This window comes from Heloderma suspectum, chromosome 1 (genome assembly GCF_057233095.1).
Source record: "Heloderma suspectum isolate Gila_16-S chromosome 1, 16-S_ref, whole genome shotgun sequence".
Lineage (NCBI taxonomy): Eukaryota > Metazoa > Chordata > Lepidosauria > Squamata > Helodermatidae > Heloderma > Heloderma suspectum.
Window position 1 is genome coordinate 262,287,608 of NC_139458.1, and position 16,190 is coordinate 262,303,797.

At 43.2% G+C, this 16,190-nt stretch overlaps 1 protein-coding gene across 1 annotated transcript in view; it reads left to right on the forward strand.

Annotated features, from left to right (window-relative positions):
* The window catches only part of WDCP (WD repeat and coiled coil containing), a 34,236-nt gene extending 24,779 nt beyond the window's left edge, over positions 1-9,457 (forward strand). The window contains exon 3 of the mRNA XM_084826489.1: positions 8,531-9,457. Coding sequence (XP_084682615.1) covers positions 8,531-8,697 — 167 coding nt within the window. The 3' untranslated portion in view covers positions 8,698-9,457. The remainder of the gene's footprint in view (positions 1-8,530) is intronic.
* Positions 9,458-16,190: the final 6,733 nt, after the last annotated feature.

Consider the following 16,190-nt stretch of genomic DNA (forward strand, 5'->3'; position numbering starts at 1 on the left):
ATTTACTTGTGAAGGTAGGGAGCAGTCAGGGAAGGAAACATCTTTCTTTTACACGGATCCTTAATTCATGTCTATATATATTTAAGTATTTAATACCTGCAACAGCAGGTCAACTATGCTTAGCCCCAGCCTTTTTGATCATGTTTTTTTGCAAGTAGTTTGATCATATTCTGCATATAGATATACAATATATTCATAACAAACACTTGTGATACTTTTGGTTTCTATTTTATAGAAGTATATATGATATATTAATACAGGGACTTTCAGATGGTTAAAGAACTCAGTAAAACCTTCAGTGGGCCTATTTGCACATAGTGGCGGTGTTCAGCAGCAAATTATGGGTTAATTAACATGAACTGTCAGAACTGAGAGACTGTAATATGAAGCAGAGTGACCACTTAGGAGCAGCTATAGAGGATGCAGAAGCAACTACAGAGGAAACCAGAGCTACTACCGAAGTTAACACAGTAATAGAAGTCCTTGGAATTATTCTGGGGAAGGGAAATGTGAATGCATCCACAGCGTGTAAGGGGAAATTGTGGGTTAATTAATTAACCCATGATTTGCAGGGCTGTGAGCTGTATGGGAGCCATTTCCATTTTCTGTAAACAACCTACAGACACCCCATTTATAGTTAGTTAGTGTAACGTCCAAACCCAGACACTTTGGGTTATTCATGGATTAAACAACCCAAAGTTAACCGAAGAACAAAGCATGAGTTAAAGTGTTTGGGTTTAAATGTCACACTAACAACTTACAAATGACCTGTTTGTAGGTTGTTATTTAAAAACGCAAGTGGTGGGCAGGCGGCAGCAGGCAGCATGCCTGCTCTCTCGTGCATGACAACCCATGAGTTGTTTAAACCATGAATTGTCATTGTAAGTGAACCAGGTCACTGGTTCATTCATACTAGCCTCAAACTAACAACAATGGCGTAATTATCCATCCTATGTAATTAAAATAGGGGTAGCCTTGCTGCAGGGGTGATAGCCATATGAATGAGCATAGCAACAATCGCTTTGGTGGCGATTTAAAAAAAAAAGCCCATGTATCTTGCAATTTAGTGAGGGGGAAGAAAGAAGACTAAGAGAAAAAAGAAAGGAGGGAAAGGGGTAACTAAATGGTGGGGCATTCTTGCATGGGGAGGTGGTAACATCACTATAGTTAGACTCTTAAGAGCTTTAAAATGAAAATTGTCATCAAAACAATTCTTTTAAAAATTGCCTTGTTTGAGCTTAAGGCATTCTCATAGATTAGTAGGGGGGCTTCCAGGTGAGGCTTTTATTGTGCAATTGCCCGGCATCATTAATGGCATTTTATGGGAGATCCATAGGTCATCTTCCATTTGTATCCCTCCCATGTTTTACCACAGCTGCTTCTGTCTTTCTTCTTATCACAGAAAATCTGTTAAGGACGGAAAGGCAGAATAGCTGCACAATGTGTTCTTTTATTTATTTATTTACTGGACTTTTAAACCTCCCAGTAACCAAAGTTCTCTGCGAAGTGTAGAATACATTAAAAACATAACATTCAAACAAAAAAATAAAAACAGCACGGAATAAAACGAAGATCAAAGCACCAGCCCTGACTCTGTATCAGGTGTGACTGGGGACATCTCTACACCAGCCTAAAACCCTGCATTTAAAATGGGGCTTTCTGCTTCTGTTTTAAATGCAGGATCACAACTCCCTTTTTTACCTGCTTCCTTTCCCCCCTCCTTCTCTCCATATCTGAGTCTTCCATTATCTTTCATTGATCTCGCTCTTCTCCTTGCCTCTTCTCCTCTTTTCACAGAGGGAACTCAAGCAGAACACAATGGGCTAATTCCATAACTCATTATCTGCAATCTATTTAAAAACACAACAAAGGGCATTTAGTGCAGAAGATGCTCCTTCATGGAGTCTTCAAACTCTATGAAGGAGCAATCTCAATCGCAGGATAAAAGCTCTGTGTGAAGAAAGCCACTGTGTGAGCATAATCATCCATCCTTTTCTTTCCAAGATATATTAACTTAAGGAAGTTCACAGAAGGAGAGTTTCCTGTGCCCTCCTCCCCACTTCAGTCACCTGTGCTCCAAGGAAAGCCTCTCTGGAGGACGAGAGGCCTGTCATGAAAAATGTGGGATGGGGCATGGTCTACTGGGGGAGGGGGGAATGGCCCACACATGAGAAAAATGGCAAAAGGCACAGCTTCAGTCCAACCTTGAGAAGTAATACATGTAACTCTTTGGTTCCATTCTGAAATAAGAACTTTAGAACTGGTGAGATTATATTTTTATTGGACCAACATCTCTCAGTCAGATTCTCTCACAGATACACTTCCCTCTCATAAACCCAATTTGTTAAATGCTTTCCCACTAGCACAATCCTATATAGATCTACTCAGAAGTGAGCTCCAGTAATTGCAATGGGGTTTAATACCAGGAAAGTGTATACAGAATTGCAGCCTTAGTTATTATTTTTTCTCTAGTAAGTTAAGGCTGCTACCCTATACACACTCACCTGGAAATAAGTCCCACTAAACTTTATGGGGCTTACATCTGATTAGACATGCATAGCATTTCTCTGCATGTATGTGAGAGAGAACTGTGGTGCTTCCAGACAAGGCTTTTATTGTGCAATCATATTGCCTCATTCACAAAGCTTTATAGCAGGTCCAGATGTCATTGTCTTCAATTTGTAGCCCTCCCATGTTTTCCCAGCACTATCACTGGCTTTTTTCTTTCCAGAAAAAAGCTGTTAAGGAAGAAAAGATGGAATAGCTGCACAGTGCCTTTTGACTAGTAGCACTTGGAGACCTCCATCTGGAAGCACCCCAAAATACTTGTGTTCAAGCATTAAGAATATCTACATATCTGAAGGGATGAAAACTATGCATGCTATCTTTCTCTCACTTCCTCCTCTTTCACACACATGCATGTTGCATTCCTCTTTCATCCTGTGGTTAACATGATATTGTATACCACTAGTTGCAATCTCTGATTTGACACAGGCTAAAATAGTATAACACTTCCAACTAAGTGAAGAGAAAGAACCACATCAAGAATGAATGTAGCCTTGTGCATTTTAATGTTAAATATATGATTTTGGAAGTGTTTTTCTTGTTTTAACTTTAGTTTGTTTTTACAGATATGGTTGACAATGTAATTGTGTAGGTTTACATGCACCCACTCACATCACATGCAAACACAAAGTACTTTATAGAACCCAAAGTCTGCCCAGAATTAGAAAGAAGGCATTAACTGGAAAAGATTAAAAGGTCATGGTTGGTAACAGCAATCTTCTTATGACATGACAGGCAACATGAAAGAGCGAGGCAGCGTATCGTGTGCTTAATTAACAGATCTAACAAACAAAAAAAGCTTTGTTTCATATACAGTGTAAAAAACATATACATGTTTGTTTTGTTTTAATTTTCTTGAGAGCAACAGGAGAACACTATTTATTATTATTTTCCTATCACCTCTTCTTTGGTTCATCCTATCAATCTATAAAAGGTAGCTGTTCTGAATATAGGCATGCACAGTAACAAACTGCTTCTGGCAGAAATTAAAATTAAAGCTAGTTCTGAAAGGTAATTGCCCATTCCTCTCTTTCAGATTCAGAAATTAACTTTGTAGATTGAGAAGATCTGAATAATATAGCATTGGAACATTTTGTAATATGGCTAAGGTAAATGACTTGCCACTAGATTAAATTACCAATTAAACTGACAAAGAATACCACTACAACCCTTTTTAATATTTGAAATTGCAACTTATTTCTCCCCAAAAGCTGGAAACTACTATCATACTAAATTCAATGGCCAAAATCCAAAAAGCTGCTTTGATCACATCCAGTACAAATTTACTTCCTCCCCCACCCACACCAGACCCGATGGCATAGTGCAAACAGCTCTTAGACTTCCTTGTTTCAAAATGGTTTGCCAGCTCCTAGCAGGGCAAGCGCATCAGATGGGCCACATGCACACACATGCAATCAGGCTGCCCCCCCCCCCATTGCCCCCACCTGCCTGTGTGCCACAGCCACCAGTCAGTCAGTCAGTCAGTCACACCCTCCTCCTTCCTGGGAAGTGTCTTTGGAAGTGGTGTCATTTTAAAGCAGAAGCCAAATTCCTGCTCAGCTCCAGAGCTGAGTGGGAACTTGTATCCAAAAGTAGGATGGTAGCAGTGGTGGTGGCACTGAGGGAGCTTGGACAGGTGGGGGTGGAGGGAGTATGCATTTTTTGCTGACCCTCTCAATCTGCCCCCCAAGACAAGAGGCTCACTGAGTGTCATGGTAGCACAGGCCCTGGCTCCTAGTACTATCAATCAAAAGACATTTAATATGGCAGGGTGATTGCACAATAAAAGTCTGAAAGCACCTTCAATAGACTAAAGTCTCCTTGAGCATCTAGAACTAGTTATAAAGTTATTTTGATCCCGGCCAAGGAATATAAATATAAACTAGCCACCAACATTTTTCTAGGATATATATATATGCTGGGATCCGAAGAGCTATTTTAGGTAGATGCCCAAGAGTTTTTTTGTGCTCCCAATGGGATTTTTTTAAAGCTTCTTTGTATAGAAGATCCCCATGCCATATTACAAAGTGCTTTGAAACGGCCCTCAGTTTCATGTTGTTGTTGTTGTTCAGTCGTGTCCGACTCTTCGTGACCCCATGTACCACAGCACGCCAGGCCTTCCTGTCCTGCGCTCTCTCCCGGAGCGTGCTCAAGTTCATATTCATTGCATTCGTGATGCTATCTAACCATCTCATCCTCTGCCGTCCCCTTCTCCTTTTGCCTTCAGTCTTTCCCAGCATCAGGGTCTTTTCCAGGGAGTTTTCTCTTCGCATTAGGTGGCCAAAATATTGGAGCTTCAGCTTCATTATCTGTCCTTCCAATGAGCACTCAGGGTTGATTTCCTTTAGGATGGACTGATTTGACCTCCTTGCAGTCCAGGGGACTCGTAAGAGTCTTCTCCAGCACCACAATTCGAAAGCATCAATTCTTCGGCGCTCAGCCTTCCTTATAGTCCAGCTCTCACAGCCATACCTTACTACTGGGAAAACCATAGCTTTGATTAGACGGACCTTTGTCGGCAAGGTGATGTCTCTGCTTCTTACTATGCTGTCTAGGTTTGCCATAGCTTTCCTCCCAAGGAGCAAGCGTCTTTTAATTTCATGGCTACAGTCACCGTCTGTGGTGATCTTGGAGCCCAAGAAAGTAAAATCTGTCACTGCTTCCATTTCTTCCCCTTCCATATGCCAGGAAGTGATGGGGCCAGATGCCATGATCTTAGTTTTTTTAATGTTGAGTTTCAAACCAGCTTTTGCACTCTCCTCTTTCACCCTCAACAAGAGGCTCTTGAGATCCTCTTCGCTTTCTGCCATTAGGGTGGTATCGTCTGCATATCGGAGGTTGTTGATAATTCTCCCAGCAATCTTAATTCCGACCTCTGATTCATCCAACCCGGCATTTCTCATGATGTACTCTGCATATAAGTTAAATAAGCAGGGTGACAATATGCAGCCTTGTCGTACTCCTTTCCCAATTTTGAACCAATCGGTTGTTCCATGTCTGGTTCTGACTGTTGCTTCTTGACCCTCGTACAGGTTTCTCAGGAGACAGGTAAGGTGGTCTGGTACTCCCATCACTTTAAGAATTTGCCACAGTTTGTTGTGATCCACACAATCAAAGGCTTTAGCGTAGTCAATGAAGCAGAAATAGACGTTTTTCTGGAATTCTCTTGCTTTCTCCATGATGCAGCGAATGTTGGCGATTTGATCTCTAGTTCCTCTGCCTCTTCTAAACCCAGCTTGTACTTCCGGTAGTTCTCGGTTCACATACTGCTGAAGCCTAGCTTGTAGGATTTTGAGCATCACCTTGCTGGCATGTGAAATGAGCGCAATGGTGCGGTAGTTTGAACACTCTTTGGCGTTGCCCTTCTTTGGAATTGGAATGTAAACTGACCTTTTCCAGTCTTGTGGCCACTTTTGAGTGTTCCAGATTTGTTGGCATATTGAATGCAGCACTTTAACAGCATCATCTTTTAGGATTTTAAATAGCTCGGCTGGAATACTGTCATCTCCGCTAGCTTTGTTGTTACTAATGCTTCCTAAGGCCCACTTGACTTCACTCTCTAGGATGTCCGGCTCAAGTTCAGTGACCGCACTATCATGGCTATCAGGGACATTCAGATCTTTCCTGTATAGTTCTTCTGTGTATTCTTGCCACCTCTTCTTAATCTCATCTGCTTCTGTTAGGTCCCTGCCTTTTTTGTCCTTTATCATGCCCGTCTTTGCACAAAACGTTCCCTTCTCCAATTTTCTTGAAGAGATCTCTAGTCTTTCCCATTCTGTTGTTTTCCTCGATTTCTTTGCATTGTTCATTTAAGAAGGCCTTCTTGTCTCTCCTTGCTATTCTCTGGAACTCTGCATTCAGTTGGCTATATCTTCCCCTTTCTCCCTTGCTTTTCGCTTCCCTTCTTTCGTGAGCTACTTGTAAAGCCTCATCAGACAGCCACTTTGCTTTCTTGCACTTCTTTTTCTTTGGGATGGATTTCGTTGCTGCCTCCTGAACAATGTTACGGACCTCCGTCCATAGTTCCTCAGGCACTCTGTCTATCAGGTCTAATCCCTGAAATCTATTCCTCACCTCCACTGTATATTCATCAGGGATATGATTTAGGTCATACCTGAACGGTTTAGTGGTTTTCCCGACGTTCTTCAATTTCAGCCGAAATTTTGCAAGAAGCAGCTCATGATCTGAGCCACAGTCAGCTCCAGGTCTTGTTTTTACTGACTGTATGGAGCTTCTCCATCTTTGGCTGCAAAGGACATAATCAATCTGATTTCGATATTGACCATCTGGTGACGTCCATGTGTAGAGTCGCCTCTTGTGCTGTTGAAAAAGAGTGTTTGCTATGATCAGCATGTTCTCTTGGCAAAACTCTATTAGCTTTTGTCCTGCTTCATTTTGTACACCAAGGCCATGCCTGCCTGTTATCCCGGTGATTTCTTGACTTCCTACTTTAGCATTCCAATCCCCTATGATGAAGAGGACATCTTTTTTTGGTGTTAGTTCTAGAAGGTGTTGGAGGTCTTCATAGAACCGATCAACCTCAGCTTCTTCGGCATCAGTGGTTGGGGCATAGACTTGAATTCCTGTGATGTTGAATGGTTTGCCTTGGATTCGTACTGAGATCATTCTATCATTTTTAAGATTGTACCCCAATACTGCTTTTCCCACCCAATTGTTGACTATGAGTGCTACTCCATTTCTTCTAAGGGATTCTTGCCCACAATAGTAGATATGATGGTCACCTGAATTAAATTCGCCCATGCCTGTCCATTTGAGTTCGCTGATTCCCAAGATGTCGATGTTCAATCTTGCCATCTCATGTTTGACCACCTCCAGCTTACCTTGATTCCTTGATCTGACATTCCAGGTTCCTAAACAATATTGTTCTTTACAGCATCGGATTTTCTTTTCACCACCAGACACATCCACAGCTGAGTGTCCTTTCGGCTTTGGCCCAGCCGCTTCACTCTTTCTGGCGCTACTTGGAAATACCCTCTGCTCTTCCCCAGTAGCATATTGGACACCTTCCGACCTGGGGGGCTCATCTTCCGGCGTCATCTCTTTTAGCCTTGTGATACGTTCCATGGGGTTTTCTTGGCAAGAATACTGGAGTGGGTTGCCATTTCCTTCTCCAGTGGACCACATTTTGTCAGAACTCTCTGCCATGACCTGTCCGTCTTGGGTGGCCCTGCACGGCATAGCTTATGGCTTCACTGAGTTACGCAAGCCCCTTCGCCACAACAAGGCAGTGATCCATGAAGGGGCCTCAGTTTCATAGCGAAGTGCCATTGCTCATGAGGCATGAAAACTGCTACTTAAGAAATGCAATTCCAGCACTGCCTTGGACACCCGCAACTAGTTGTGTAGATTTTGGGATCCCAACCACAATATTCTGATATAGATTACTGTGGTATGAGGAATTAGAATATAGATCTAGCTAATTAAATTAAAAATTAAAATGTGACATTCTGTGGTGCTCAACAGCATCAGAACTCAAAGCATGAGTACTGGGCAAACTCAATAAAAATGTGTATTGAGCTGATATCTTACTTCTGAAAGAAATTATCCCGATCCATCTAAGGATATGTATGTATGTAAACAGGGTTATGTGTGTGTCACTTCCCCTCCCCAGCACCTTACCTCTGTAACATGAGGGTTAGAAACAACAGCTGATGCTCCACCTCCTCCTCTTCTTCTTTAATAAAAGTTAAGATTTTCAGGATCCAAACCAGAACCAGTGGAGCCATTTGTAAGAACCAGAATGGAAGCACTATCCTGAAAACTATGTTGTCCTTCTTGATTCCAAACCTACATCAGTACTGTAACCATTTAAGTTTTGTGGCACTGCAGTAAGAACCTGCTGGTGGGGGAAAAGACAAGAACCAAGTATTATTTTAGGATGCACACAACTTAATAATGCTTATACACATATACATCCTGATGTTTTGTTTCCATTTCCCTCTAGGTTCTTCTTGGATTGTTCTTACTGCAGATGGTGAAGGTTTTATTCCATTAACATTTAAAGCAAAGCAAGAGATAATCATAAGGGAGGGAAGTGATAGTTTGGAAGCTTGTGGAAGTAACTCCTTCAAAAGAAACATTTCTTCTCAACCACCAAGCAGTGCGACGTAATGAGGCAACCATAAAAAACAACAACATGTTCTTCAACTTAAAGATCTTCATGAGTGGAAAATAACGTGCAGGGTTTTTGACTGCATTTTAACTATAACTCATGTGGCTTGTGTTGTACAATAGCTAGTCCTCCTCACAGTGATTCATTCTACAGGATCAGATCTAGTACATCATGTCTGTATCACCTGTGGCTACAGACTGGGATTTCTGGCACTAAGATGGAGAATACCAAGCTAAAAGTAATGTCATGACAATGGGTAAATATTGCCATTTTCAGATCTGGTATATATTCTGTTCATGAAAAGCTAGCATTCATGACGTACATTTCTGCTAAAGGAACTGCAGGCTTGATAGGTCCTAAGGGTTCTGTGGACATTGTTTTTGAAACTATATTACATTGACATGATGAGGAATAGTTGTTTAGTCTGTCTCCATTAATTATGTGGCATGACTCTTCCCTAGAGGAAAATATATTAACAACACTTTGAACAAAAATACAATGGTTTGAATCCTATTTTCCTGTGAGTGGAAAGGATAGTCTTGCTGGTGGAAGCGGGAGGGAGGCCAGGCATTTTCCCTAATTCCCCTTCCCTTGCAGCTCTCTGTGTGCTCTGGAGGGTTGCAGGACCCTCCACAACAGAATGGGAGGTGATGCTGTTGGCTGCAAGGAGAAAGGGGAATGGGTGAAAACTTTCTCTCCTTTAGTCCACCAGTGGAAGCTTCAATTGGATCAGAGTCCCTTCTGTGAACAGAAGGAGCCCTTCTGAAAGCTACTCAAAGAAAGGAAAGCTACTCAAGATACAAGCCAGTGTTCCCATTTCTAAAGCAAATATTCACGCAGGTATTTCCTGGGAACAGGATGGACGGTATTCTGGGAACTTTAACAATCATGTTTATTACTATCAAAACAGAAAAAGCACATGTATCATTTTTTTAATTTATTTATTATATTTCTGTACTGCCCAATAGCCATCATTCCATCTCCTAAGCTCTTTTCCAGTAACTAAACGCACAATAAAACTAAATGAGATGCCATTCGTGCAATTATGTTGCACAAATTGCTAGTTTCGTCCCCTGGAGGCTAGTCCAATTCGCCCCAAAGAGGAGAGTCACACTTCAGGCTGGGTCCAACTCCATTTTATTACTTTGCAAAGCAGATCGACAGAGGAGCTCAGTGCTCAAAGCAAAGTTGATGAAGGACAACGCTCAAGTTACAGCTTTATTGTTTCAGCTCACATTCCTTAGTGGTGTGTCAGTTTCTGATTGGTAACTACAAGCTTGCCTAACTACCTTATATGGGCTACTATAATTCATTCATTCTAAGACATGCGCAGTTCTCGAGGTGCTACGTGTGGTTTAAGGCATACACAATGGCTTTATGTTACATTTTTACCACAATTAGCAATTGTAAGTAAGCAGAGACGGGTGTAGGGGGAAATCTGGATCAGGACCTTGATTAGGTAGGAGATCTTTAACCAGCTATAGGGCAGAACCCAACACTGCCCAGCTGCTAGCAGAGCTGGATGCTGATTCTGGTCCGCGCACAGTCAGCCCTGCCACTTCTGATCCGCAAGCGGCCTCTACTGCTTGTGAACCATGATTTGGCGCTTCAGGAGGCAAGCCCGCAAATGAACAGAAACACTTGTTTCTGGAAGGGGCCAGGTCCATCGACCTAGCAGCTCTGCTAGCGGCTGGGCAGTGTTAGGTTTTGCCCATAACCTTCTATGAATCAAATCTGGTCATTCCCCCACCCCCACGCAAATGGTATGTTTTGCCATGTGAAGCAAATAGAAGCTTTGGGGAATTTACTTAAATTGAGACAATGGTACAGCGAAAAAATTTTTTTTTTTTAAAGCAAGGTCACTATCCAAATTGGGGTGAGGGTGACATCATGACTGCTTTTAATTAAAAAAAGAGAGGAGAGGAGAGGAAGGCAAAAGTAGGAAATACATTAAAAAGATAACCCACATCACATCTAGTTCGGCTTTAATATGTAGCAGCAGTTCTCTTCTAAGTTTACAATGGCCCAAACACTGATGGTCATTACTGAGGTCCTAACCCAGGGTCAGACTTAATATTTCCCCCAAAGTTCAGTATTTAAAATTGGTTTTACTGTCATGGCCTCCCTCCACAGAACACTGGGAATTATAGTTCTGTGATGTTTGAAGGCTCTTTCTCATAGAACAACTGTGCCCTCCTAGTGATACCCTTCCCAGGTTCTACAATGAAAATCATGACAGCTAAACACAACTAACCAGTTCATTTGTACATATAATTTATTCTGCAAAAACAGAATTCTGTGAAACTTGAAACAGATTATTCCCCTGCCCCCTAAGCTTCTATTTCTGGACATTTGACATGAAGGAAGCTAGTTCTTGATTATTGAAGATGGGGCACAAAGGTGCCACCAGCCCTGAATATGAATGAACTGCCATAATTTACTCATTAGGAACTTTAAATACACTATGAAATTGCAACAGTCTCTAGTATCTATCTTTTCTCTTTACCTGTATTATATTTTATAGTTAAAAAACAATCCTCAAGAAACAATTCTACAAACTGTGCCAGTAACTGTATTTTTATAAACATGGAGTCGTATCAACAAACATTCAAATTATTAAATGCATCTATTGATGCCACAGAATTATGCTCCTTTTCTAAATAATTTCCCAGTGCTGTCATTTTAACTGTTTCTTGCCCCAATCTCATCTTCCTCACTGTAGCTTGTTTAACCTTTGCTCTAAGACTTCTCTGTAATCTATACTCCATACTGCTACCACCTCTTTGCTCTGTAGCAAGCCTTGAATAGCCTTCAATATAATGAGACTTTTCACAAAACACCAAACTCAAAACCCCCAAAGTTTAATTTTACGCTTGATTTGATATTCCTAATATTGTTGAAATCATAGAGTTGGAAGTTACCCTAGAGATCATCTAGTCCAAACCTACAGTAGAGTAATACCTTTATTAGAACTAACTAAAATGTCAGAAAGCATTGAGCAAGCATTCTGAGCTCTCCAGAACTCTTCTTAAGACAGAATGTTAAGCAAAACAAGGAGAGAATGGTAAGCAAAACAAGGGAAAGAAAAAGCTGGGCAACATGTTGGAACCAAAAGTCTGCAGTTTATAACAGTCTTAAATTGGTGTTAGGCATACTTAATTAGATTACTCTCTGCTATGTGCAAAACAGATTTCAGGTTGCGCCAAAGGCTGCTGCAACAAAGAAACAAAAATGACTGTTCCCCCATATCGTGAAGATATAAAATCTAGCAGTTATTCAGATCTATCTCTGAATAGCAAAATATTCAGTCACAAAATAGCAAACAAGCTATTTGAATTCTATAGTAACCAAACTCTTCAACTTCTGGAGAACTCGAAAGCTTACTCACTGCTTTTTGACATTTTAATTGGTCCTAATAAAGCTCTACTGTAGCTTTTTGATTTTTTCTCTAAACAGGCTTGCACAGCTTGGGACTATCAGCCAGGTATTCTAGCCTCTCAAGATGTTGGCAATAATCCTGTTTTGATGGTCTAGGGCAGGTACAAACATAGGCTTATCAAGCCTCTGGTGGATTGTTATACATGGCTAGTGTCCTGGTCCAACGATCAAAGACACTTTCAGGTAACAACACACCTTTATTGGATAGAGAGAAAACATTGCAGCAGGAAGAGTTCACTCTCTGCACAGAGAAATAAACTCCTCGCTCCATGCTAGACACCACTAGCTTTTTATTAGAAAATTGATTACACAGCCACCTGATCAGGAGCAGAATGCTTGTTGACTAAAAATGAACCCTAGTTTAACCACAAGTTCTTAAACTGTTGGCTGGCCTGTCTGGAGAATGGTGACATACCCTATTCCTATTTGGCTCCTTATTTGGCTTGTTCACATATAGAAACTTTTGCTGGTTAGGCAAACTGCTTTTCAGACCTTGCATTTTTTGGAGAGAGAGTGTGGGGTGGTCATGTACACATTCAAAAGTTCCACAGCAAAGATACCTAGGCCCAACCTTTGCTGGGCCTCAATATGGCTTCACTCTTGTCTATTACAGCTGGTCATAACACTCATGGCTGTGTTTCTTTGGGTGGGTCAGGCCATCTCTTTATTCTATTAAAGAGTTGACACATATGAGGGCACTTACACTTTCCTGCAAACTCTAGGGGTGGAATTCCAGCGTAATGAAGTCACTCAAAAAAGCCCTGATTTCTGTGACAAACTGTGCCTGATTGTGAAATGAGCTATATAACTCACACTGTGATAGATATGAATTGATTGCTGTGATTGTTTTAATTCTTAAGTAAGTACAGAAGAACAAAGTAGTGGAAGTGGGGATACTGCTCTTGAATTCATCCCTGTGAAACAGAGACCAGAGAACTAAGGATGTGGAAGGCCATCCTTGATTCAAGACGGTTCACAAACATACATTCTTTACACAGTATGCAGGTGTCCAAACTACTTTACAGGATTTAATCCTCCTTATACAATTTTCATAATCACTCTGTGGCTGTCATAAGCACACATGAAAGTAAATTAAACTGAAATCAGTCACTCCTATAATTGCAAAAGCGTCAGGGAGGAATCCTAGTAGTGCAGATCAAGAAGGTGCTCAAACAGACGCTGGGAGAGAGTTTCCTCAGTAGGCTGAAAAATTGTATTTAAATATACGCACACCCTCCCAAGCCACCCACAGACTGATGACTGCACATATGTGCTGCCCACATTCACTTATTTATTATAGTTATATCCTACCTTTCTTCTAGAGCAGAGCTTTCCGAACTGTGTGCCGCGACACATTAGTGTGTCGGCGGCAGTGTGTAGGTGTGTCGCACGAAATGCAGAAAATTGTGCGGAAGGGCACCACGGAGCTCCCTTACTCGCGTTTGCTTCCTTTGGCCCCTCCCCCGGAACTTCCTAAAGCAGCTAAGGCTTAGCTGCTTTAACACTAGCTGCTTTAGGATCATGTGGCGTCTTGATGTAGGACGCACGTGATTGGCGGTGTTGGAGCAGTATGGCGAGGTAGAGGCGCAGAGCGAAGAGAGGGGAGGGGAGGCGCCGCCCTGGGAGCAGAGCTTGGCTGACGCCGGCGCAGAGAAGTGGCAGCGGCCACCAGCCCTGCGAGATTTCGAGTGCGCCCTTCACGGACTTCTGCACCGTGCTCCTGTGTGGCCAGGCCAGAGTAGCGCGCGGGTGGAAACGCCGCCTGGGACTGCACCAAGCGGGCCATCCGCCATCTTGGCCAGTCGGAACGGAGCTCAGTGGAGGCCAGAAGCCTCAGAATCAGGGTGCTCCCAATCACCCGGGCGAGTGCAGCTGCAGGCTGTCACCCAGTCAACCACCTGCTGCTGGCTGAAGGGAGGCCACCCTCCCAAACCCAATGTGGCAAACAGCAAGCCACCCACCACGTGGCACTTATGATTTGATTTCTGCCATTTATTTTTGTTTTTACTCTGCTGTAATTGTGGATTAACCACCCACCAGCAGTGTACCACCGGAGAGTGCTGAAACTGGGCTCTGGACATAGACATTGCAAATATTTATAGCAATATAGCCTTGTAGTGAGACTTATATATTTACATCATTTTTGTTTGACTTTTGCTTCTCTACTTCATGTGTTTTTGCAGCTGAGCTCCTACCTGGGCCAATGTGTCCTAATATATATTGTAAATACTTTAATTTTGTTTATTTTTCACATTTTCTTGCACATATTTACATACTGTTACTCATAAATGACAACAATGTATGTTATCTTACAAATCATATATTTTTAAAAATATAAATGAAAGGTTTTCATGAGATATGTTCTATCCCCATACATTTCTTTATTACAATTTATGTATGTGTCCGTATCTCTGGTTTGCTAGTAAAACTGAATTACCGTGTTACGAAATGATGCATGTCTAAAAAGTGTGTCACCAATATGAAAAGTTTGGAAAGCTCTGTTCTAGAGAGCTCAGGGTGGTATACATAGTTTCCCACCCCCTTTCCTCACAACAATCCTGTGAAGTAGGTTAGGCTAAAAGAGAGCAACTGCCTAATGTCACCCAGGGAGTTTAATGGCTAAGGGGGGATTTGTATCTGGGTCTCCCAATTCCTAGTCCAACACTCTTAGGGCGTAATCCTATGGGGATAGGTGGCCGCCTCCGAACTCGGAGGCGACTGCCTATCCAATGGAGGGCAGGAGAAGCACAGAGGGGATCGTTCCCTCCACACTTCTCCTGCCCTGCAAGGGTGGCTAGACAGACGATTTCGGCTGTCTAGGTGCGGAAAGGTGGAGCGCGGGAGGAGGCTGCCAAACGACATAGGATGTGTTGTACCGGCATTTCCGCCTTCCCTGCCCCGGAACGCCCTGTTTTGGACACTTGGCGCTCCTCTTCTGAGCATGGGGCTATTCCGTGCTGCCTCTGAGCCAGCGCAGAAAGGGGGGGGGGAGTCAGTTCTCCGGGATCCCACCTCAGAGCACGGGCTCTGAGGTCGGTTCCTGGAACACCACATATCCTATGGCCATCTAGCCGCTGACTAGGGCCCATAGGATTGCTCCCTTAATCACTATGCTGGTTCTTATGGAACTGTGGCAACAGCAATGCACTGACCCTGCTGGGCAGCTATGAAGGCGTTATTTAACCCATGGTGAGGCTGTGGCAAATGCAGGGTGCACGTAGCCCTCATTTTGAATACGCAACCCCCACACAGGGGTTGTCGTGTGCAACCCCGAGCAGTGTTTGGATTTGTAAAATGGCTCCCACTAGCGCTGTGGCTCATTTTGGATCAATTACCCTGACGAGCTGCGGCGTGTCACCGGATCCCGGTCAGAATGAAGTGAGGTGAGCCATTGCATGGAGGATGGGAAAACAGGCCGATGGGAGCGGAGGTGAAACTGGAGGCAGCCCAATCTAACGTCGCCCCCCCATTCGAACCGGGAGGGGGACTGACCCTCCGTGCGAGCAACGGGGGCGCAGAATACGTGTTCTCCCGAGCTAAACCCCCTCCCCAACAGCTTCCGTGGCTTACTCGGCCGAAAGCCCCATCGCATTCAATGGGGTTTACGGCGCAATCCTAATACGCGTCTACTCAGAAGTTCTATTAATGGGATTTACTCCCACGTACGTTCAGGATTGCGGCCTGAATGTAAGAGCCCCTCAGGAAGTTAGCATATTTGAGGAAATAATGTATATTACATTTCATACTTATTTTTTATTATCGTTACCTGCATTGCGCGCGTAACTGCGGGAAGGCGGGATAAATAGCAATAAAGCAACCAGCTGTGGGGAATTTGAGCCACTCAAACTCGAGCGCGTCTTCGCGAAGACCGCGCGGCCGCCTCACAACGGCCGCAAGCGCCTTAAATGCGCGAAGATCCTCTTCGCCCCGCCCCGCAGAACTCGCGCGCGCGGCCCCCCGCCCACGCGTAGGCAACCGCCCAACGGCATGGTGGGAGTTGCGGTAGGCGTGCGAGGCTTTTGTTTCGTCTTTGTCGCAAGGGGGCGTTTGTGAG